Below are 22,094 nucleotides of genomic sequence, written 5' to 3'. Positions count from 1 at the left end.
TTCCCCCTTATTACATTCTTGGCAGGACTAGACTTCCTGTCTCCAGGAACGTCTCCGGAGTTTTCTTTCCCCCTCCTTTGCTGGTCCTTGGCTTGTGTGGAGTGGACCCTTCCAAGTCACAATGGCACGGGGAAAAAGCGACTTATGACCCTTTTTTCACCCTTACGACGGTTGCAGCAATCCCCACAGTCGCGAGAATCCAGGCGAGGAGAGGCGTGCCTCGATGGGAGGGATGTCGAGTTGGCCACGCCCAGCCCATCGCATGACCCCCCCAAGCCATGTCCACCCCGTCCCATGACCACCCAAGCCACGCCCACCCCCTAAGCCACGCCCACAGAACCATTTGAATGCCACCACCCCCTGCTGGAAAGGGTTGGGCGGAATGGGTCGTCTCCCCCTGGGGCTCCATCTTGACGTCTCCCCGCCCCGACAGAATGGGACACCCCTCCCTCCCCGTGTAAAAACGAGGCCCTCCGCGGACTGCGAATGGCAGCAGAGAGCGGCCGGCTCATGAAGAGGGGGCCAGGAGTCTTCTCCCCTCCCCCTCCTTGGACACACACACCCCGCCCACAGCCACGGCCCTTGAGGTCAAGCAACCGCTGCCCGCAACCCACCCGCAAACCGTGGGGCGGGGGGAAGTCAGCCTCAGGAACAGTGGGGGATCTTGGGAAACTGAGAGGCTCTCGGGGGCATCGGAGGGGCCCGTGGTCAGCACCAGGGGCCGGAGATGGGCAGAGGGGGCCTGGGGGCAACGGGAGACCCAGACCAACCAACGGGAGACCCAGACCGATACACACCCCTCCCTCCTGCTCCGAGCAGGGCTCCACGTTCTCCAGAGCTGCTCCCCTTGGAGCTTCTGGCCTCCGGCTGGCACGGATCCTGGACTGCACCCTCTGCCCTGCCCTCTTGCCCTCTGCCCCGTGTCTGGAAGGGGTGCCCTGTGGACCTCAGGCCCCTCCCAGTCCTCTGGGGCCACCTGGCCCTGGAAGAGGAAGAAGCGGCCGGGCTCCGGTGGGTGGAGTGCCAGACCGAGAGAGAGAGAGAGAGAGAGAGAGAAGAGAGAGGGAGGGGAGCCCGAGAGATCTGCGCCAACCGCCTCGCTCACCATGTGCACCGGCAAGTGTTCCCGCCTGGTGGGCCTCGTCCTGGTGGCCGCGGCCCTGGCCTGCATCACCGCCAACATCCTCCTCTTCTTCCCCAACGGCGAGGGGAAATGGACGCCGGGTCACATCACCACGCAGGCCTGGCTCATGGGGGCGTCATCGGCGGAGGGCTGATGGTGAGGTGGCCCGGGTGGGGCGGGTGGGCCTTTCCCTCCCCTCCCCCTGGGGGTGGTGGTCCCTGGGGGCAGGATGGGGACCACCAAAGGGTGGCTCGCTTACTGGAGCTTGGAAAGCCAAGAGGCCAGAGGGGGAGCGAAACGCTCCGGGCTGATGGTGGGGCAACACCTCCACGGGAGGATCTCTTCTTGGGGCAGGGGAGGGGGTCTTGGGGGAGGGAGAGAGACCCCTGCCTCAGCGGCCTCCAGGCCCTTTGCAAGCAGAGAGCCCGAGGGTGTGTGACTCTGCCCCCCTCGGCAAGAAGGGCTGCGGGACCGGTTCCTGCCAAGCTCAGCTTTGCTCCTGGACTTTGACCCGGGCGCTGCCCTCAGTGCCAGCTGGTGACACTCGCGGGACGAGGGGAGGAAGGGGGTGTTGGGCTCCCAGGCTTCTGCCTTCCCGAGGGGGCGTCCTGGGGCATCTCCGGGCTGGGTCCCTTTCTCCTCCACAGGTCCTCTGCAGCGGCTCCTCCACCGTGAAGGCCGGCGGGAAGGGGTGTTGCGGCTACGGATGCTGTGGGAACCGCTGCCGGGTAGGTGGGAGGCGGGAGAGAGGCTCCTGGGGGCTCCCGGGATGCTTGAGCCCAAGGTGGACAGCCCCCCCGGCGGGGTCTGCGAAGCCAGGTGGGCTACCCCGGGGTAGGAGTGGCGTCTTCCTCCTGCAACCTGTTGGCTCCACCTCCTGGGCTCACCTGGCCGGCGGGGATGCCAGAGTTGATGGGGACCCTGCCCTTTCTGTATTGGGGGGGCGTGGCTTCAAACTCCCCTCGGTTCACACAACACACAGCTCAGCCATCCCGGGCAGCCAGGCAAGCCGGCTAAACCGACAGCTAGGTACCCCCGAGAGAGATGGGGGTGACAGGCTGGGCAAAGGGAGGTGGGAAGTATCTTCAAGGGGGGGGTGAAAAGATGCTCCCTCGGGGCTGCCCGCGTAGCCATGGAGGAGGCAGCCCAGAAGGGGGACACACACACCACACACACCACACAGACACACACTCCTAGGGGCCCAGAAGGGACACACACACACACACACACACACACACACACACTGTCTCCTAGGGGCTCAGGTGGTGAAGCCAATGAGGTTTCTACTGTCCGCCGTGCAGCCTTCTGTTCACGCACCTTTTCCCTAAGGTAGAATTAGCCCACCTGGGCCGGTTTCCCCCCCTGCTCTACCTGGCAAAAGCTGGCCGGTTGGGTGCTCGGAGCCCTGGGTTGCTGGGGGTGGGGTGGGAGAGAGAGGAGCCTGAGAGGTGAGCCCTCCCCCCCCAATCTTCCTCTCCTCCCCCCGCAGATGCTGCGCTCGGTCTTCTGCTCCATCTGGGGGGGTCTGGGCGCCTTCTACTGCCTGGTGGTCTCCTCCACCGCCCTGGCCGACGGGCCCTGGTGCGAAACCAAGCCGGGGAAGTGGGAATCCCCCTTCAAGGGTCTCAGGTGAGCCGGAAGCCCCCTCCTGGCTGTGGCGGGCGAGGCCTCTGCTGTGCCAGGGCGGCTGGGCGGTGGGCCGGGAGCGAGTGGGGAGGGGGAGGTTTCTGGGTGCCCCCCTTCCGGAGCTGAGCTCTCCCCGCCTCTCTCCCCCCTCCCAACAGCGGCAGCTACCTCCAGAACAAGACGCTGTGGGACCTGTGCGCGAACCCCCGTCCATCGTCCTCTGGCACATCGTGCTGTTCTCCATCCTGCTGGGGCTGAGCCTGGTGGAGATGGCGCTGTGCGCCATCCAGGTGGTCAACGGCCTCCTGGGCACCGCCTGTGGCGACTGCCGGAAGGACAGCGACCGAGCCGTGAGTGGGCAGCAGAGGAGGCCCCTCTGGGATGGGTGGGGCAGAGGGAGGGGGGTCAGGGGGCCTGGGGGAGGTCCCTCCTGGGGAGCGGGGAGGCGGACACGAGACTCTCCACCCTCTTGGCCTCCCTGGGACTGACCGGCACTGCCCGTTTGGCTCCCTGCAGGGGGAAGGCCTGTGAGACCGACCGACCGACTGACCGGCCGAAGCTCCTACACCGACACATCCACTCCTCCGCCCAATAGCCCCCTCCCCAAACGTCTTGGCCAGCAGGGGTGCAATCTGGAAGGTTTATTGGAAGACACACACACACACACACACCCAAATAAACTGTAGCCTCCGTCCGCTTGAAGCTTCTTGGCAGGAGACCGGAGGGTGGGGGAGAGGCAGGGGGGGCGTCCTCGCGAAGCCAAGTGGTGGGACCTGCGGAGAAAAGGCCGGGGATGAGAAAAGCGGCCCTTTCGCTCTACCTGGACCAGCAGCTGGGAGGGGGCAGGGGCCTCCGGGGGCCGGCCTGTGGCTCAGCTGGGGGCATCTGGCCTGGGGTGGGTGGGACGGGGGGCTCTGGAGGGGAGGGCTCCAAAGAGGTTACTCCCACTCTTACTCCCAGAGAAGGGGAGGGTGTGGGGGCCGTGAGGGCGGAGGGGGTGGAACTGCTGTGCCACGTGAGGATGGCTGGAAACGGGCAGCAGAGGGCATCTTCCTGCAGCCCCCTCCCGTGAGACGCTGTAGCCCCCGGGTAGGGAGGGGCCGGCACAAAGCGGGGCCAGTTCTGGGGCTCTCCTCCCCCGAGGGATCGGGTGGCAGTGCCCGCGGGTGCCGGGGAGGACTCACTCCCTGCTGGGGCCTCCGTTCACTGGGCGCAGCAAAGGAAGCGGACGTCGTTGAGGGCCGAGTCGTCCACCAGGGCCCCCCGGATGGGCTCCTGCTTGGTCTGGAGGCCACACAGGCCCTTGAGGCAGGAGGGGCTCCAGGCTCCGTACTCTCCCCAGGGCAGGCCTGGGCCCTCCAGGACAGCCCCGCCGGAGCAGGCGAAGCGGACGTTGGTGGCGCCCATGTAGTCCCTGAGGCCGCGCCGGATACGCTCCACCCGGAGGGAGAAGCCAGTCAGGTAGCTGCCGGAGGGGCACCAGAGGGGCTCGGCCCAATGGCCCCACCTGAGCAGAAAGGCAGAGGCCAGGAGGCTCAGATGCCGGCAGCCTGGCACTCCTTGGCACATGGAAGCCCCCTTGCCCCCCACCCCTTGAGGGCCTGGCCTGGGCATCGCAGGCCCCTTCTCCAGCCGCAGGAAGGGCCCGTGGGCATCCGCGCACCCTGAGGCGATGCCAGGGTGGGTGGAGCGGGAAGGCGGGGGGCTGCCCCTACTCACACGTTGCTCTGGGACTCCACCGTTTGGGCCTCCGGCTTCCCGCGCGGTCTGCCAGGCGTGCAATGCAGGCGGATGCCGTTCAGGGCCGTGTCGTCTTTCGCCCGCCCTTGGTAGGGCTCCACCTGGGAGAGCCAGAAAGAGGGATGGAGGGAAGGATGGAGGGAGGGAGGGGAGGCCGAGGGCCGGGGGGGGGGGAGCCGGGGGTGTCATAAAGGCAGGAAGCCGCTTCTTGAAGGCCATTCAGGAACCGGGCTCGGCAGGTGCTCCGGCGCATCCCGCTCCCCCTCTTCCTCCCCTGGCCGATCTGCCTTCCCTGCAGTGGGACCCCTGGCAGCCCCTCCACGCTGGGCTCAGCCCTCCCCCCACCAGGGACGAGGCAGAAGAGGGGCGCTTACCTTGAGGCTGAACCCTGTGGCGAGGGTCCCTGGGGGGCACATCTCCTGCCAGGCCCAGGGACCCCACGGACCCCGTTGGGCACCCCAATGACAGGCCAGCTTTCCACGGCGGTGCCCGTTCCTGCCAGGGCCGCTCCCAAGAGCCACAGCCCCAACGCCACCATGGTGCCCAGCGCCATCTGCCCTGGGGAGTGGGAGGGCACCCTTGCCCCCTCCGCTTTTATAGCCTCTCGTGCCAACCCCCGGGTGGGCGGAGAGGGTCAGGATCGAATGGCTTCCCAGATCCCACCGGGGGTCCCCGAAAGGACGGGTTCAACCGGTTGGGATTAGGCAGAGAACAAAAAGGAGAACGTCCTTTTTCCAGGAAGGAGACAAAAGGCCGGGTTGGCAGGTGCCAAGAGGGATCTGGGCTCACCTTTCCTGGCTCAGCTCACCTGGCCAGCCTGCATGGGTTGGGCCCCAGAGGGGCAGCCAAGGGGGCTGGGGACTCCGGGGGGGTCCCAGGGTGCAAAACCAGCCCTGAGCCAAGCAGCGGAAGGAGCTCTTGTCCCAAGGAGGCCAACGGAGGGGGTGGGAACCCCCTCCCTCTCTGCCAACGCCCCCTACCCCAATGATGGGAACACAGGTGAGCCCCCAAACAGCTGCAGGAAGATGCAGACCCCGGAATCAGGAGGACAACGGCAGCTTTGGGTGCTGTTAGAGGGAAGAGGGGGAGCGAAGGAAGGGGCCGCACCTGGGGGGGAGGGGTGGGTGGCTTAACAGATGGCAGATCATCAGAGTTGGAAGGGACCTTACAGGTCATCTAGTCCAACCCCCTCACCCAACTGCCCCTCCCGCTTTATCCTGCGCCCTGTGATGAGCCGAAACCGCTTCAAATACTAGAATGGGTCTCTATAAGGCGGGGATCCTGTTTACGGTGAGCAGGAGGCAACGTCGACAGAAAATAACCAATATTTGATGCTCCGTATCAGAACGGCGGCCAGAATTTCTTTCACCCAAAATTGGAAGCAGACTACAACTCACACACACCCTCCCCGCCAGAAGCCACAATGATTAATAAGATCTATCCATGCGCAGAGGTGGATCGATCAGCAAAGTTATCGAAGGACAAAAGAGGAGAATATTACGAAAGACGGGGAGGTTTGGTACGCGTGGCTAAGAACGAGGCGCCAAGGCGTCAAATGGTCTATAAAACTGTAAAACAACAGGGTTTTGGGTGTAAAGAAACGTAAATAAATATATATATAGGTCTAAAAGGCCTAAGAAGGACGGAGAATCACGCGGGGAGACGGATAACAACGTTGAACAGAAGAGATTTACAATGTAAACGCTGCTAGAGTAACGTTGGAAAGCAGTGGAAATTTGTTTTTCAATGTTACAACGTTGAAGAAATCCATTTATTTGATAAAAAAAATAAACAATAAGCAACTGCCCAAGAGCCAGGCTTTGGCCGGAGACCCTCCCCACCCCCGCCCGTCGCCTCCAAAGGGGGCCATGTTTTGCAGACTGTAAAGGCTGCCCCTCCCCTCAAGGAGCTCCTTCCGGCTCCTTCCGGTTCCTTCTGGGTCCTTCTGGGTCCTTCTGGGTCCTTCTGGGTCCTTCCTGGCTCCTTCTGGGTTCTTCTGGCTCCTTCTGGGTTCTTCTGGCTCCTGCCTGGCTCCTTCTGGGTTCTTCTGGCTCCTGCCTGGCTCCTTCCGGCTCCTTCTGGGTCCTTCTGGCTCCTTCCTGGCTCCTTCTGGGTTCTTCTGGCTCCTTCTGGGTTCTTCTGGCTCCTTCTGGGTTCTTCCGGCTCCTTCCGGCTCCTTCTGGCTCCTTCTGGCTCCTTCCTGGCTCCTTCCGGCTCCTTCTGGGTTCTTCTGGCTCCTTCCTGGCTCCTTCCGGCTCCTTCCGGCTCCTTCTGGGTTCTTCCGGCTCCTTCTGGCTCCTTCTGGGTTCTTCTGGCTCCTTCCTGGCTCCTTCTGGGTTCTTCTGGCTCCTTCTGGGTTCTTCCGGCTTCTTCTGGCTCCTTCTGGGTTCTCCTGGCTCCTTCCTGGCTCCTTCCTGGCTCCTTCTGGCTCCTGGCTCCTTCTGGCTCCTTCTGGCTCCTTCTGGCTCCTTCCAGCTCCTTCTGGTTCCTTCTGGCTCCTTCCTGGCTCCTTCCGGCTCCTCCTGGCTTCTTCTGGCTTCTTCTGGGTTCTTCCGGCTCCTTCTGGCTCCTTCTGGCTCCTTCTGGGTTCTTCTGGCTCCTTCCTGGCTCCTTCTGGGTTCTTCTGGCTCCTTCTGGGTTCTTCCGGCTCCTTCTGGCTCCTTCTGGGTTCTCCTGGCTCCTTCCTGGCTTCTTCCTGGCTCCTTCTGGCTCCTTCCTGGCTCCTTCCGGCTCCTCCTGGGTTCTTCTGGCTCCTTCTGGGTTCTTCCGGCTTCTTCTGGGTCCTTCTGGCTCCTTCCTGGCTCCCCTCCCCCGCTGCCACTCTCCTGACTGGTCTCCTCTGCCAGCCCCTTGCCCGGCCGGTCCTGTTGACGATTCCTACCCTTTGGCGTGGCCATCGCTCCCTCGGCCCGATCTTAGACCTGGCCCAATCTTCCCCTCCCTCGGCTCCACCTCTCGGCTCTTGGCCCAAGCCAGGCCCCACCTTAAAGCCCCCTCCCCCGGGGCAGGGAGACCCCTCCACCCCCACCCCACCCCCGGCCTGGTGGGGCTGGCATCATCCCCATCATCCTGCCTGCGTCTCCCGGCGGGTGTGCCAGAGCCACGGGGAGCCACTGTGTCTTCTATGCCAGCCCCTCCCAAACATTCTGGGCAGCTAAACGTGTTCGAAGCATGGCCCCCCCCACCCCCCCCCCAAAAAGATGGCCAGGCCAGGGAGGGGCGGGGGCATCAGAGTGCTATTCCTGAGGTGTGCTGGGCACCTTCTCTGATGCATATATCTAGTGCCCTCCTCCCCCAGGCCCCTGGCAGGTGGGGAGGGGGTTGGTAGCACGGGGAGATTGGCCCTTGCCCTGCAAAGCCCCCCTCTGTCCAGGGCCGGGTCCAGCCCTGAAGTCCCGGGCAGCCCCCCACCAATTTGGATTCCCTGCTCAACCCCCTACCAGCCCCTCCCTTCCCGGGAGGTCTGCCCCCAGGAGCCTCTCCGACAGCCCCGCCCAGCTGAGCCCTCCTCGCCCTCCCGCTCTTCTTGTCAACCTCCTTATCTGGCCCCCCGGAAGGGATGGGCGGAGGGCAGGGTGCAAAGGCCCCGGCTGGTCCCTGCCTGGAGGAGGCCAAAAGGTTCGACATGGGGTCTCCCTCGCACCCCTCCCAGCTGCTGCTCCTCCTGGGGTCTTCCTCCTCGTCCTCCTCCTCCACCTCTCCAGCTGGAGCCTCCGTCAGCCGGGCGTTGGGCGGGGAGGGAGTTGCCCGAGGTCCAAAGTGCCCAGCCTGCAGCTCGCCTTCCCTGCACCCTGGCACCCTGTGCCTGGGAGGGGCACCGGCCCAAGGAGGGAGAGGGAGAGGAGGTGAGTGCCGGATGGGGGGTGGGGGGTGGGGGGGGGGGCAGAGGGAGGCGGTATCTCCTTCCTCCTTAGGCTGGGAGGAGCTGGAGATTTTGCCTGCTAGCTGAGGGACAACCAGGTCCAATAATTGGGGTGGGGGCGAGCGAGAGGGGAGGGCAGGGAAGCCCCTCCCCATTGAAATCCCAGCACGGTTGGGAGTCAAGGCCGAAGGGCCCTCGATACGGTGAAACGGGGCCGGACCGTATTTGGGGGACCGTATTTTGAGGCGGGGGGAGGGAGGGGATAATCCTTTCCTTCCCCCACGCTGCCAGCTCTTCCTTGCCCTCTTGCAGCAGCCCAGCCCTGCGCCTGCCCCCGCTGGGACCCCGACAGCCCCCCTTCCTCTCTGGGGCGAAGAAGACTTCGACATCCGGCAGCTGCAGAGGGCCTTCTCGGCCAGCCTCTCCCCCCAGGGGGAAATCCTCCTGGGAGAATACCTCCACGGCTGGAGGCAGCTGCTCAAGTGAGGACGGCAAACGGGGAGGGGATTCCGGGGAGACCTGGGCCCAAAAGACGGTCCCTCTGCCCACTGCCCACCCCGGGGGCGGCTTTTTCCCTCCAAGGGCCCCTGCAGGAGCCACGCTGGGCGTGAGGGCGCCTCCTTCCAGCAAGAGGGGGAGGAGGGGGGGTGTCCTGCTTCTTAATATTGGGGTGGCATAAAGCAGACCGAGCACCTCCACAAAGCATCGATACGAAGTCCTTTTTGAATTGGTTCATCGGGCATCCTTATCAACTCACATTGATGAGGAGGTTCTTCTTAACGTCCAAGGCTTTGCGGATCTGAATGGTGGTGGAGGGGGCCGGGGGGGGGAGAAAGTTTGGCTGAAGCCACAGGGGCGAGGGCCCATCGACGCTGTCCAGCCTTCAAGACTGGCGGGCTTCCACACCCCCCACAAAGCCACCTCTGGGGATCCCTGGCCCAGGTTGGCTGCCTCTCCGCCGGCTCATCCCAAAATCCAGGGCTGAAGAAGGGCGGCGGGGGGGGGGAGGGGAACTCTGCCAGCACCCCCAGACATTTCTCGCCCCCCCAAAAAAAATAAAATCACAGGGTTCAATCATGGGGATGAGACTTTTATTCTTTCTCCTGTTCTGCTTCAAGCAGACAGAATAACTCCACAAAGCATCCAGGCAAAACCTTTTTGAATTGGTTCATCGGGCATCCTCACCAACTCACATTGATGAGGAGGTTCTTCTTAAAGTCCAATGCTTTGCGGATCTGAATGGTGGCGTAGAAAGAGAATAAACTCTCATCCCCGTGATGATGATTGAAGCGACCTCACGGTAAAGGATTCAGGCTAGAGCGAGGGAGCCTCCCCCAACCCCACCAAGGGTCCATTCAGTGGCCAATTCCGGATTACAGATGTCACCACATGATGTGGACTACATTTCCCAGGATGCCTTAACTACACTTACCATGAGGGGACAGCTCACTTAAAGGGGACAGCTCCCAATTCCTAACTAACTATCCCAAATCCCATTCACTCTAAAGTGTCTGGACAGCACAGGGGGGGGGCTGGGCCTGACTCCCTCTCACTGTGGGCCTCAGCAATGGCCTGTGGGTTCGAGTCCCATGCAGCCCCCTCTGCCTTTGCAGGAATGGGAGGGGGAGGCCCTCTGGGCATCGGGGAGCACGGGGGAGAATATGTGGCTGCAGCCTTCGCAGGATGATGGGCTGCTGTCCTCCTCTTGCAGGTTGACGGACGCGCTGGGCCCGGCCTTTGGGCTGATCTCCCGGGAGGCCCAGTCCAAGATCAGCATCATGCAGTGGCACCAGCAGGGACCCAGGGACCCCACTACCACACCGTGCAGTCCATGGTGGACTTCGAGCTGGCCTCGGGCTTGGTGGGCTTCCGGTCCTTGCCGGCCCGCCTGCCTCCCTCGGGCTGCCGGACGCTGCTGCGCCTCCACCGCACCCTGAAGTGGCTGGAGCTTTTTCTGCGGAGGCTGGGCGCCAGCCGGGAAGACGAGAGCCCCTCCCGGATGTGTGCGGAGGCCTACCGGCTGGCCCTGGCCCCCTACCACAGCTGGTGGGTACGGCAGGGGGCTGCCCTGGCCTTCCTGGCTCTGCCCTCCCGCCGGGAGCTGTACCACACCATCCTGCGGGTGGAGCAGCTGGCGGCCGGGGCCCTCGTCCTGACCACGGTGGAGAGCCTGGGACGGGTGTACAACGTCACCCAGGAGGTCTACTCCGCCCATGGGATGCTGGACCTGCCCTAAGGATGCCCGGCCGGGGCTTCGGGCCGGTCACTTGAAGGACATCCGTACAGCAAGCGGCGCCGCATCGCGCCTCCTGCCCCCCAAGGGCGGGTTACAGCGCCCCCTCTGGGCTGGGTTGCACCTGGACAGCGCCTGCCCCTCTACCCCCTGGGCCAAAGCAGGATGCAGGGGTTGGGCTCCCTGTGCAGGGAGGCGGGCAGTGCCCTCCGACCCAGAGCGAGCCCTCCTCGTCTGGTTGCTGGGTTCTTGCAATGGGTACTTCCAATGGGCCCCCTTCGATGCCGGCCTAGAGGGATGGGGCGGGTGGTTGGGGTTCCACGCCATATTCAGGCTTCGGCTGGGTGGCGGGGAGGGGAGATCAGTCCCCGGCAAGACTTTGCCGCAATCGGAGGTCGAGAGAGCTGACTTCCACCAGCTAAAACGGGGGTGGGGTGTGTATGTGTGTGTGTCAGACTTGATTTCATTGAGAAATGGTGTAGGGGGGGTTGGACTCGATGACCTGTAAGGTCCCTTCCAACTTGGATTATCTGTTACCTGTTACCTGTATCTGAAGGCCGTATCAAGGTTGTGTTTGAACTCGGGAGCCAAGATGGGCGTGGCCAGCTCGACATCACTCGTATGTGGGTGTATGTGGGGGGGGGGTCCCTGTGGCAGCCTGAGGAGGAGGACTCGGCCAGCAAAAATGGGCTCCCGGGCTCCGTTTTCGGCTCCGGCGGCCTCCTGCATCCCTCTGCCAGCAACAATGGGCTCCCGAGCTCCGTTTTCGGCTCCGATGGCCTCCTGCATCCCCCTGCCAGCAACAATGCGCTCCTGAGCTCCGTTTTTGGCTCCAACGGCCTCCTGCATCCCTCTGCCAGCAAAAATGGGCTCCCGAGCTCCGTTTTCACCTCCGACAGCCTCCTGCATCCCTCTGCCAGCAAAAATGGGCTCCCGAGCTCCGTTTTGGCTCCGACGGCCTCCTGCATCCCTCTGCCAGCAAAAATGGGCTCCCAAGCTCCGTTTTCGCCTCCGACGGCCTCCTGCATCCCTCTGCCAGCAAAAATGGGCTCCCGGGCTCCGTTTTCGCTCTGACGGCCTCCTGCATCCCTCTGCCAGCAAAAATGGGCTCCCGGGCTCCCTTTTCAGCTCCGACGGCCTCCTGCATCCGTCTGCCAGCAAAAATGGGCTCCCGGCTCTGTTTTCTGCTCCGGCGACCTCCTGCATCCCTCTGCCAGCAACAATGCGCTCCCGAGCTCCGTTTTCACCTCCGACGGTCTCCTGCATCCCTCTGCCAGCAACAATGGGCTCCTGAGCTCCGCCTCCGAGGCCTCCTGCATCTCTCTGCCAAAAAATGGGCTCCCGAGCTCTGTTTTCTGCTCCGACGACCTCCTGCATCCCTCTGCCAGCAACAATGCGCTCCCGAGCTCGTTTTCACCTCCAACGCTCCTGCATCCTCCTGCAGTCAAAATGGGCTCCCGAGCTCCGTGGCTCCGACGGCCTCCTGCATCTCTCTGCCAGCAAAAATGGGCTCCCAAGCTCCGTTTCGCCTCCGATGGCCTCCTGCATCCCTCTGCCAGCAAAAATGGGCTCCCGAGCTCCGTTTTCGCTCCGGCGGCCTCCTGCATCCCTCTGCCAGCAAAAATGGGCTCCCGGCTCCCTTTTCAGCTCCGACGGCCTCCTGCATCCCTCTGCCAGCAAAAATGGGCTCCCGGGCTCTGTTTTCGGCTCCGACGGCCTCCTGCATCCGTCTGCCAGCAAAAATGGGCTCCCGAGCTCTGTTTTCTGCTCGACGACCTCCTGCATCCCTCTGCCAGCAACAATGCGCTCCCGAGCTCCGTTTTCACCTCCGACGGTCTCCTGCATCCCTCTGCCAGCAACAATGGGCTCCTGAGCTCCGTTTTCGGCTCCGACGGCCTCCTGCATCCCTCTGCCAGCAAAAATGGGCTCCCGGGCTCTGTTTTCAGCTCCGACGGCCTCCTGCATCCGTCTGCCAGCAAAAATGGGCTCCCGAGCTCTGTTTTCTGCTCCGACGACCTCCTGCATCCCTCTGCCAGCAACAATGCGCTCCCGAGCTCCGTTTTCACCTCCGACGGTCTCCTGCATCCCTCTGCCAGCAAAAATGGGCTCCCGAGCTCCGTTTCGGCTCCGACGGCCTCCTGCATCTCTCTGCCAGCAAAAATGGGCTCCCAGCTCCGTTTTCGCCTCCGACGGCCTCCTGCATCCCTCTGCCAGCAAAAATGGGCTCCCGAGCTCCGTTTTCGGCTCCGGCGGCCTCCTGCATCCCTCTGCCAGCAAAAATGGGCTCCCGGGCTCCCTTTTCAGCCCGGCGGCCTCCTGCATCCCTCTGCCAGCAAAAATGGGCTCCCGGGCTCTGTTTCGGCTCCGACGGCCTCCTGCATCCGTCTGCCAGCAAAATGGGCTCCCGAGCTCTGTTTTCTGCTCCGGCGACCTCCTGCATCCCTCTGCCAGCAACAATGCGCTCCCGAGCTCCGTTTTCACCTCCGAGCGGTCTCCTGCATCCCTCTGCCAGCAACAATGGGCTCCTGAGCTCCGTTTTGGCTCCGACGGCCTCCTGCATCTCTCTGCCAGCAAAAATGGGCTCCCGAGCTCTGTTTTCTGCTCCGACGACCTCCTGCATCCCTCTGCCAGCAACAATGCGCTCCCGAGCTCCGTTTTCACCTCCGACGGTCTCCTGCATCCCTCTGCCAGCAACAATGGGCTCCCGAGCTCCGTTTTCGGCTCCGACGGCCTCCTGCATCCCCCTGCAAGCCAAAAACAGAGCTCCATTTCCACGGGCAGAGGCACCAACGGGCCTGTCCTTCCGCTGTCTCCAGGGTGGCCCCCATGGGCCCGATCTAAGCACCCCGCAGGCCTTGAGTGTCACAAGCCCTGAGCTAAAAGGAAAAAACCCAAAACCAAAAAACAGGAAAGAGGCTGCAATCCACGGCTGCAAATCCTCGAGAGAAAAACAGAAGAGTTGAGCAATTCAGCAAAAGGGGCCCCTCCAAACAGAATCATTTGTGAAAAGGGGTCATGAATTTGAAATTAGAGAACAAGAAGATAAACAATATTGCAAGATGCGGGATTTATTTGATCAGTGGTTAGACGAAATAAAATAAAATATTTTTGAGAATTTTACAATATAGGGATAATAGAAATATAGAGAATATAACATAAGGATGTCTTATGGATTTATGATGAGGGATAATGTAGGTCATGTAGTCCAACCCCTTCTGCCCTCAAATATTGGAAGTCTGCTCTCCTGTCTCCCCTGGTCCTTTTGTTCCTTAAAATCAGATTATGAGTTGGAAGGGACCTTGTAGGTCATCTAGTCCAACCCCCCCCCTCAAATATTGGAAGGCTGCTCTCCTGCAACCCCTGGTCCTTCCTTTCATTAAAATCAGATTATGAGTTGGAAGGGACCTTGGAGGTCATCTAGTCCAACCCCACCCTCAAATATTTGAAGGCTGCTCTCCTGTCTCCCCTGGTCCTTTTGTTCCTTAAAATCAGATGATGAGTTGGAAGGGACCTTGGAGGTCATCTAGTCCAACCCCCGCCCTCAAATATTGGAAGGCTGTTCTCCTGTCTGTCCTGGTCCTTTTGTTCCTTAAAATCAGATTATGAGTTGGAAGGACCTTCTAGGTCATCTAGTCCAACCCCTCGCCCTCAAATATTGGAAGGCTGTTCTCCTGTCTGTCCTGGTCCTTTTGTTCCTTAAAATCAGATTATGAGTTGGAAGGGACCTTCTAGGTCATCTAGTCCAACCCCCTCGCCCTCAAATATTGGAAGGCTGTTCTCCTGTCTGTCCTGGTCCTTTTGTTCCTTAAAATCAGATTATGAGTTGGAAGGGACCTTCTAGGTCATCTAGTCCAACCCCCTCGCCCTCAAATATTGGAAGGCTGTTCTCCTGTCTGTCCTGGTCCTTTTTGTTCCTTAAAATCAGATTATGAGTTGGAAGGGACCTTCTAGGTCATCTAGTCCAACCCCCACCCTCAAATATTGGAAGGCTGCTCTCCTGTCTCCCCTGGTCCTTTTGTTCCTTAAAATCAGATTATGAGTTGGAAGGGACCTTGGAGGTCATCTAGTCCAACCCCACCCTCAACTATTGGAAGGCTGCTCTCCTGTCTCCCCTGGTCCTTTTGTTCCTTAAAATCAGATTATGAGTTGGAAGGGACCTTCTAGGTCATCTAGTCCAACCCCTCTGCCCTCAAATATTGGAAGGCTGCTCTCCTGTCTCCCCTGGTCCTTTTGTTCCTTAAAATCAGATTATGAGTTGGAAGGGACCTTGGAGGTCATCTAGTCCAACCCCACCCTCAACTATTGGAAGGCTGCTCTCCTGTCTCCCTGGTCCTTTGTTCCTTAAAATCAGATTATGAGTTGGAAGGGACCTTGTAGGTCATCTAGTCCAACCCCACCCTCAAATGTTGGAAGGCTGCTCTCCTGTCTCCCTGGTCCTTTTGTTCCTTAAAATCAGATTATCAATTGGAAGGGACCTTGTAGGTCATCTAGTCCAACCCCTCGCCCTCAAATATTGGGAGGCTGCTCTCCTGTCTCCCCTGGTCCTTTTTCCTTAAAATCAGATTATGAGTTGGAAGGGACCTTCTAGGTCATCTAGTCCAACCCCACCCTCAAATATTGGAAGGCTGCTCTCCTGTCTCCCCTGGTCCTTTTGTTCCTTAAAATCAGATTATGAGCTGGAAGGGACCTTGTAGGTCATCTAGTCCAACCCCACCCTCAAATATTGGAAGGCTGCTCTCCTGTCTCCCCTGGTCCTTTTGTTCCTTAAAATCAGATTATGAGCTGGAAGGGACCTTCTAGGTCATCTAGTCCAACCCCCACCCTCAAATATTGGAAGGCTGCTCTCCCTGTCTCCCCTGGTCCTTTGTTCCTTAAAATCAGATTATGAGTTGGAAGGGACCTTCTAGGTCATCTAGTCCAACCCCCACCCTCAAATATTGGAAGGCTGCTCTCCTGTCTCCCTGGTCCTTTTGTTCCTTAAAATCAGATTATGAGCTGGAAGGGACCTTGGGTCATCTAGTCCAGGAAGGCTGCTCTCCTGTCTCCCCTGGTCCTTTTGTTCTTAAAATCAGATTATGAGCTGGAAGGGACCTTGTAGGTCATCTAGTCCAACCCCACCCTCAACTATTGGAAGGCTGCTCTCCTGTCTCCCCTGGTCCTTTTGTTCCTTAAAATCACATTAAAGTCAGATTAAGCAGAGTTGGAAGGGACCTTGTAGGTCATCTAGTCCAACCCCTGCCCTCAAATATCAGAAGGCTGCTCTCCTGCCTCCCCTGGTCCTTCTTCTCTTCCTTAGACTAGCCAGGCCCAGTTCCTGCACCCATCAGTTGTATGTTTTAGCCTCCAGTTCCCTAAATCATCCTGGTGACTCTTCTCTGCCACCTTCTTCTCTCCCCTCATCCTCCTGGTTGCTCTTTTCAGAGTCTCAACCTCTTTTTTATTACAGATTGTTTCCGGCGTTGGTCCCAATCCAGCAAAAGGTCACTCAGTGGGGAGATTCCACAATCCAGGGCAGGGGATGGGAGGGGTGAGGAGGGGGGAGATCCGGGCACCTTCTGCCCGTCGTGTGTCTCAACCGAGATCCGGGGGGGGGGGAAATGGGGGGTCAGGGACAGCAGGGCGCTCTAGGCTGCCTCGGTTAGACTGGACCTGCCACGACGGGCCCAGTTCCGGCCTCCTTGAGGACTGGGAGGCGATGGGAGAAATTGGGAGGAGGGCTAGGTGGGCCGTCCGAAGGAACAGGGGTGCATGTCCTCCCCATAGGCTCCCTAACCTGGCCCTGTCTTACACATTGGCAAAAAAAATATCAGAAAATAAAATACAAGCTGAATAGTCAAGGTCTTGTTGAGGATCCAAACTCCGTCAAGGACCTTGGAGGACTCATCTCTAATGATCTAAGTGCTAGAGCCCACTGTAACTACAGAGCCAACAAGGCATTAAGAGTTGTTAACCTCATCTTACGTAGCTTTTTCTCTGGTAATATCACAGTACTAACTAGAGCATACAAAACATTTGCCAGACCAATACTCGAATACCCGCTCATCGGTCTGGAACCCCATTACGCATCTGATATTAGCACAGTGGAGAAAAGTCCAGAAATATTTCACAAGAAGAGTTCTCCACTCCTCTACTCGTTGCAGAAGACCTTATACCACCAGACTTGAAATTCTAGACCTAGACAACCTAGAACTACGCCGCCTTCGGTCCGATCTAAGTATAGTACATAAAATCATACATTGCAACGTCCTACCTGTCAATGAATACTTCAGCTTCAACCACAACAACACAAGAGCACACAATAGATACAAACTCAAGGTTAACCACACCAAACTTGATGGCAGGAAATACAACTTCTGCAACCGAGTGGTCAATGTCTGGGATATTCCACCTGACTCTGTGGTTTCTTCCCCAAACCCCCAAAACTTTAACCTTAGACTATCTACTATTGACCTCACCCTTTCCTAAGAGGTCTGTAGGGGCGTGCATAAGCGCACCAACGTGCCTACCGCCCTGTCCTATTGTTTCTTTTTATTTATTTTTCTAATATGTATCCTATATGTATCTTATATATATTTCTTAAATGTATTTCATGTATCCATAACTATGTTTATACCTTATACCGCCCCTGTCCTATTGTTTCTTTTATTTATTTTTCTAATATGTATCCTATATGTATCTTATATATATTTCTTCAATGTATTTCATGTATCCATAACTATGTTTATACTTATACCGTCCCTGTCCCATTGTTTCTTTTATTTATTTTTCTAATATGTATCCTATATGTATCTTATATATATTTCTTAAATGTATTTCATGTATTCATAACTATGTTTATCCTTATACCTATTATCTTGGAAGCAATTGACAAAAATAAATAAATAAATAAATAAAAATAACTATGTTTATCATTATATCGTCCCTGTCCTATTATTTCTTTTATTTATTTTTATTTTTCTTATATGTATCCATGTATTCATAACTATGTTTATCCTTATACCTGTTATCTTGTAAGCGATTGACAAATCAAATAAATATTTAATAAAATAAATATTTAATAAAAATAAATAAATAACCTTAGACTGTCTACTATGGACCTCACCCCTTTCCTAAGAGGTCTGTAGGGGCCATGCATAAGTGCACCAACGTGCCTACCGTCCCTGTCCTATTGTTTCTTTTATTTATTTTTCTTATATGTATCCTCTATGTATCTTCAATGTATTTCATGTATTCATAACTATGTTTATCCTTATAGCGTCCGTGTCCTATTGTTTCTTTTTTATTTTTCTTATATGCATCTATCTCCTGTATTCAAAACTATATTTATTCTTATGCTTGTATCTTGTAAGCGATTGAGAAAATACAATACAATACAATAACACAGAATAGAATAGAATAGAATACAATAAAAATAAAATAAAATAAAATAAAATAAAATAAAATAAAATAAAATAAAATAACTTCGGGCAAAGCTTGCCGGAAGTCTTAGGAGCCGGCCCAAACGTCGCCGCTCTAGGACGTCTCCAGAGACTCAGTCGGTTAGAGAGAGAGATAGAAACGGCAGAGGCCAGAGCGGCCCAGCCCAACCGAAACGCCCCCACAGCGCCGCCAAGAGGGAGAGAGCCCGCCGGTTGGCTTGCGCGGGGCTCCCCTTCCAAGGCGGCGGGCCGTAAAGCGTCGTGCCGGTGCCGCGCGTGGCGGCGTGTTTTGCGTCAGTGTCGCGCTCGGGGGCAAAGATGGCGGCGGTGATGGCAATGACTGGACCGGCGGCGGGGCTGGCGGGCGGTTGCCCGGACTGGACCCACCAGGCGGAGAGCACCGGGGTGAGGGCGGGCGTGGGGGAAGCGGGAGGGCCGGCGGTCCTGCCCGGGTCTCCCGTGGGAGCCGGGGGCCCCTCCGGGCTGACTCTCCTTCTCTTCCTCCTTCCCCCGCGCAGACCACCATCATGGCCGTGGAGTTCGAGGGCGGCGTGGTCATCGGGCGGACTCCCGCACCACCACCGGGTAAGAGCGGCCGGCGGGCGGGCGGGGAGCGGGAAGGGAGCCGGGGGGATCCCGGGCGGGCGGGGGGAAGGGAGCCGGGGGTGGATCCTGGGAGGGCGGGGGGAAGAGAACGGGGGAGTCCGGGTGGGGGGGAAGGGAGCCGGGGGGAGTCCCGGGCGGGGGAAGGGAGCGGGGGGTTCCCGGGCAGGCGGGGGAAGGGAGCCGGGGGTGGATCCTGGGAGGGCGGGGGGAAGAGAACGGGGGAGTCCTGGGTGGGGTGGGAGGAAGGGACGGGGGAGTCCCGGGCGGGATGGAGGGGAAAGGAAGGGGGGGTTCCCGGGCAGGTGGGGGGAAAGGAGCCGGGGGTGGATCCCGGGAGGACGGCGGGGGGAAAGGGAGCGGGGGTGGATCCTGGGAGGGCGGGGGGAAGGGAGCCGGGGTGGATCCCAGTGGGGGGAAGGGAGCAGGGGGAGACCCGGGGGGGGGGTGGAAGGGAGCCGGGGGTCCCGGGCGGGCAGGGGTGGAAGGGAGCCGGGGGTCCCGGGCGGGATGGAGGGGAAAGGGAGGGGGTTCCCGGGCAGGTGGGGGGAAGGGAGCCGGGGTGGATCCCGGGAGGACGGCGGGGGGGGAAAGGGAGCGGGGGTGGATCCTGGGAGGGCGGGGGGAAGGGAGCCGGGGTGGATCCCAGTGGGGGGAAGGGAGCAGGGGAGACCCGGGGGGGGGTGGAAGGGAGCCGGGGGTCCCGGGCGGGCAGGGTGAAGGGAGCCGGGGGTCCCGGGCGGGCAGGGTGGAAGGGAGCCGGGGGTCCCGGGCGGGCAGGGGGGTGAAGGGAGCCGGGAGGGGGTCCCATGCTGGGCGGGGGAGGAATGACGTCTGTGTCCCCTCCCCTCCCGCAGCTCCTACATCGCCAACCGTGTCACGGACAAGCTGACCCAGATCCACGACCGCATTTTCTGCTGCCGCTCTGGCTCCGCCGCCGACACCCAGGCTGTCGCCGACGCTGTCGCCTACCAGCTGGGCTTCCACAGGTGGGTGCACGGGAGGGGGCTCCGCCATGGGGGAAGGGGAGGGGAGGGGGCGGCAGGACCACCACCACCACCACCACAAGGGCCCGGAGCCGCTGATCCGCCGTTGGAGACGCCGGGGTCTGCCTGGGTTGGGGGCTTGGAAAAGGGCTTGGAAAGGGGGCTTGGAAAAGGAGGGGGCTTTGGGCTGCCTGTGACCCTCGCCTCCCCCCCCGCAGCATCGAGCTGGACCAGCAGCCCCTGGTGCACACGGCGGCCAGCCTTTTCAAGGAGACGTGTTACCGCTACCGGGAGGAGCTGACGGCCGGGATCCTGGTGGCCGGCTGGGACAGGCTCAAGGGCGGACAGGTGAGGGGGCAGCGACACGCTCCCCAGATTCAGAGGGGAGGTGGGGGGTGAGCCTTGACTCTGCCTGTTGGATGCCCCCCTGCCTACCTGGGTGGAGGGATGTTCACCTGGATCCAGCTGCTCCCCTGGGTTGGCCTGGGGGTGGGGAGGGGGCTTTATATCCTGCCAACCTGCCCCTGGCAACCAGCCAGCCCTCCCCTTCCTGCTGCTCTGACCTCCCTCTTCCTTCCCTCCCCTCCCCAACCCTTCCAGGTGTATGCCGTCCCCATGGGGGCATGATGGTCCGCCAGCCCTTCTCCATCGGCGGCTCCGGCAGCTCCTACATCTACGGCTTCGTGGACCTTTCTTACAAGCCCGGGATGACCAAGGAGGAATGCCTGACCTTCACAGCCAACGGTAAGCAGCAGCCCCCCAACCCCAGGGCCAAAGGGGAGGGGACCCCCTCCTCCCTCCCCCAACCCGGTTCCCGAGGACGGGTTCGCTGACTTGGCTTTCCGCCCGGCCTTCATTTCCTTGCAGCGCTCGCCCTGGCCATGGATCGCGACGGCTCCAGCGGGGCGTGATCCGCCTGGCTGCCATCACCAAGGACGGGGTGGAGCGTAAGGTCATTCTGGGCAACGAACTGCCCGTTTTTCCTCCGTCTGAGGTTGGGGGGAAATGCTTGGAACGGCTTCCGTGAACGCTTGGAACGGCCTCCGTTGTTTCGTGGGGACGGGAATGTGGGTTTTGTCGTCTTCGGGCTTTGTTTTTGGTGGGTATTAAAGGCAGAAAAATCTTCCTCGACTGTGTGGTGGTTCCTGCTTTCTCTTCCGGTGGTGGTCGAACGTGGGGGGCACGGTTTTCCTTCTCTGGGACAAAGACTGGGGCCGGTTTCACCCAAAACGCATCCAGGCCCGTTCGAAGGGGTGACAGGTTCCAAAAAAGGGGGCTTAACAGGGTCTGCCCGGTTCCCATTGAGGATATTTAACAAAATCAGAAATCTAGGGGGAGGAAGAGGGGGGCCAAGTGGGCACTTCTTGCCTCCCTCCACAACCAGCAGAGTGTGGGGGCCCTTTCTGCCCCCTCCCCAGTTGGGCTCTTCCTCCTCCTCCTCCTCTTCCTCCTTGAGCTGTGATTGAGATAAGAGGGGGGCACCAGCCCCTTGGGGTTCACGCAGCTCCACCCCGTTCTGGCAGAGACTAGGAGGAGAGGCCCAACTGTTTTGGGGAGGGGCCCGAGTGTTTTCCCCGCTTTCCCCCTGCAGCCAGGGGTGGGGTGGGGTGGGGTGCTGGCTCTGGGCCAGCCAGCCTTTTCCTCGGCAGCTCCAACTAATTGCTGCTGCCCAAAGTCCCCCCCATCATTCACCCCAACTTGGTCCAGACAACCTCTTGAGCTTGGTTTTTTGGGGTGGGGGGTGGGGTGGGGTGGCTGGCTGGCCTTGCTTTCAGGAGGGCGTCAGTGCGGGTCGGTCGCAGTAGAGAGAAAGAGAGAGGGGTCGGGGTGGTGTGCCGTTTATTCCCGGACAGAGGGAGGGGGAGCCTCTCGGTCCGACAATCAGCTGGTGGAGTCCCTCTCGGAGTCGAGCTGGTGGCGGAAGGAGAGGCGCGCTTTGCCCGTGAAGTACGCCCGGCCGCTCTGCGGTCGCCCTCGCTGCTGGTGGACGGGGTGGACCGGGCTCGGCCTGCCGTCGCCCCGTCGGGGCCGTCGGTAGAGGGTGCTGGGAGGGGAAGGAGAGAAAAGGAAGGCTGGGCTACTTCCCCCCCACCGACCCCCCTCACCTCTGCCTGGCCGGCTCCAGGGAGGCGACGCCCGGTCACCTTACCTTCCGGGGCTCCGCCTGGCCGGTCCGCCGCTCCCGTCCGCGCCTGGCGCGGGGAAAGCAGCTGGGGAGCTTGCAGCCCATCCTGGAGGGTCGTTGGAGTCTCCCTTCCCGTTTGGGGCCAGGAGAGGAGCAGCCTGAGACCTTGCAATTACAGGGCGAGAGGAGGATTAGGAGAGAGCAGCCTGAGACCTTGCAGGGCGAGGGGAGGGGATTCTCCCTTCCCGTTTGGGGCCAGGAGAGGAGCAGCCTGAGACCTTGCAATTATAGGGCGAGAAGGGAGGGGAAGGGGGCGCGGCGCCAGGGAGGAGACGGGCCGCCCACCCGCCGCCCGCGAGCAGCCACCTGCGACCGTGG

General features: G+C 60.0%; 5 protein-coding genes across 5 annotated transcripts; 3 read left to right on the top strand and 2 right to left on the bottom strand.

Moving 5' to 3' along the window:
• The first annotated feature begins 944 nt into the window (after positions 1-944).
• Positions 945-3,463, top strand: TM4SF5 (transmembrane 4 L six family member 5). The gene is given in 7 exon segments (XM_087948624.1): positions 945-1,248; positions 1,251-1,279; positions 1,771-1,851; positions 2,613-2,752; positions 2,908-2,945; positions 2,948-3,099; positions 3,266-3,463. Coding segments are annotated over 7 exon segments (597 nt in total). The 5' UTR covers positions 945-1,106; the 3' UTR covers positions 3,281-3,463.
• A 448-nt stretch (positions 3,464-3,911) lies between these two features.
• Positions 3,912-5,100, bottom strand: VMO1 (vitelline membrane outer layer 1 homolog). The gene is given in 4 exon segments (XM_087948622.1): positions 3,912-4,256; positions 4,469-4,590; positions 4,864-4,937; positions 4,940-5,100. Coding segments are annotated over 4 exon segments (603 nt in total). The 5' UTR covers positions 5,043-5,100; the 3' UTR covers positions 3,912-3,952.
• Positions 5,101-5,473: 373 nt separating this feature from the next.
• GLTPD2 (glycolipid transfer protein domain containing 2) lies at positions 5,474-11,746 on the top strand. Its single transcript, XM_087948644.1, is given in 5 exon segments — positions 5,474-5,488; positions 8,047-8,334; positions 8,664-8,833; positions 10,063-10,148; positions 10,151-11,746. Coding segments are annotated over 5 exon segments (996 nt in total). The 3' UTR covers positions 10,588-11,746.
• Positions 11,747-18,292: 6,546 nt separating this feature from the next.
• Positions 18,293-20,716, top strand: PSMB6 (proteasome 20S subunit beta 6). Its single transcript, XM_087948621.1, is given in 9 exon segments — positions 18,293-18,407; positions 18,521-18,563; positions 18,566-18,587; positions 19,463-19,594; positions 19,810-19,939; positions 20,192-20,204; positions 20,207-20,335; positions 20,459-20,491; positions 20,494-20,716. Coding segments are annotated over 9 exon segments (714 nt in total). The 5' UTR covers positions 18,293-18,320; the 3' UTR covers positions 20,619-20,716.
• Positions 20,717-21,413: 697 nt separating this feature from the next.
• On the bottom strand, positions 21,414-21,897 carry CUNH17orf114 (chromosome unknown C17orf114 homolog). The gene is given in 3 exon segments (XM_087948633.1): positions 21,414-21,561; positions 21,564-21,663; positions 21,741-21,897. Coding segments are annotated over 3 exon segments (270 nt in total). The 5' UTR covers positions 21,822-21,897; the 3' UTR covers positions 21,414-21,472.
• Between the last annotated feature and the right edge of the window lie 197 nt (positions 21,898-22,094).

Source organism: Notechis scutatus, unplaced genomic scaffold (genome assembly GCF_049901735.1).
Source record: "Notechis scutatus isolate UNSWTSFEM ecotype Mainland unplaced genomic scaffold, rNotScu1.2 NSCUCTG29, whole genome shotgun sequence".
NCBI classification, from domain to species: domain Eukaryota; kingdom Metazoa; phylum Chordata; class Lepidosauria; order Squamata; family Elapidae; genus Notechis; species Notechis scutatus.
Note: the sequence above shows the minus strand (reverse complement) of the source record. Positions and strands in the feature narration are given on the sequence as shown.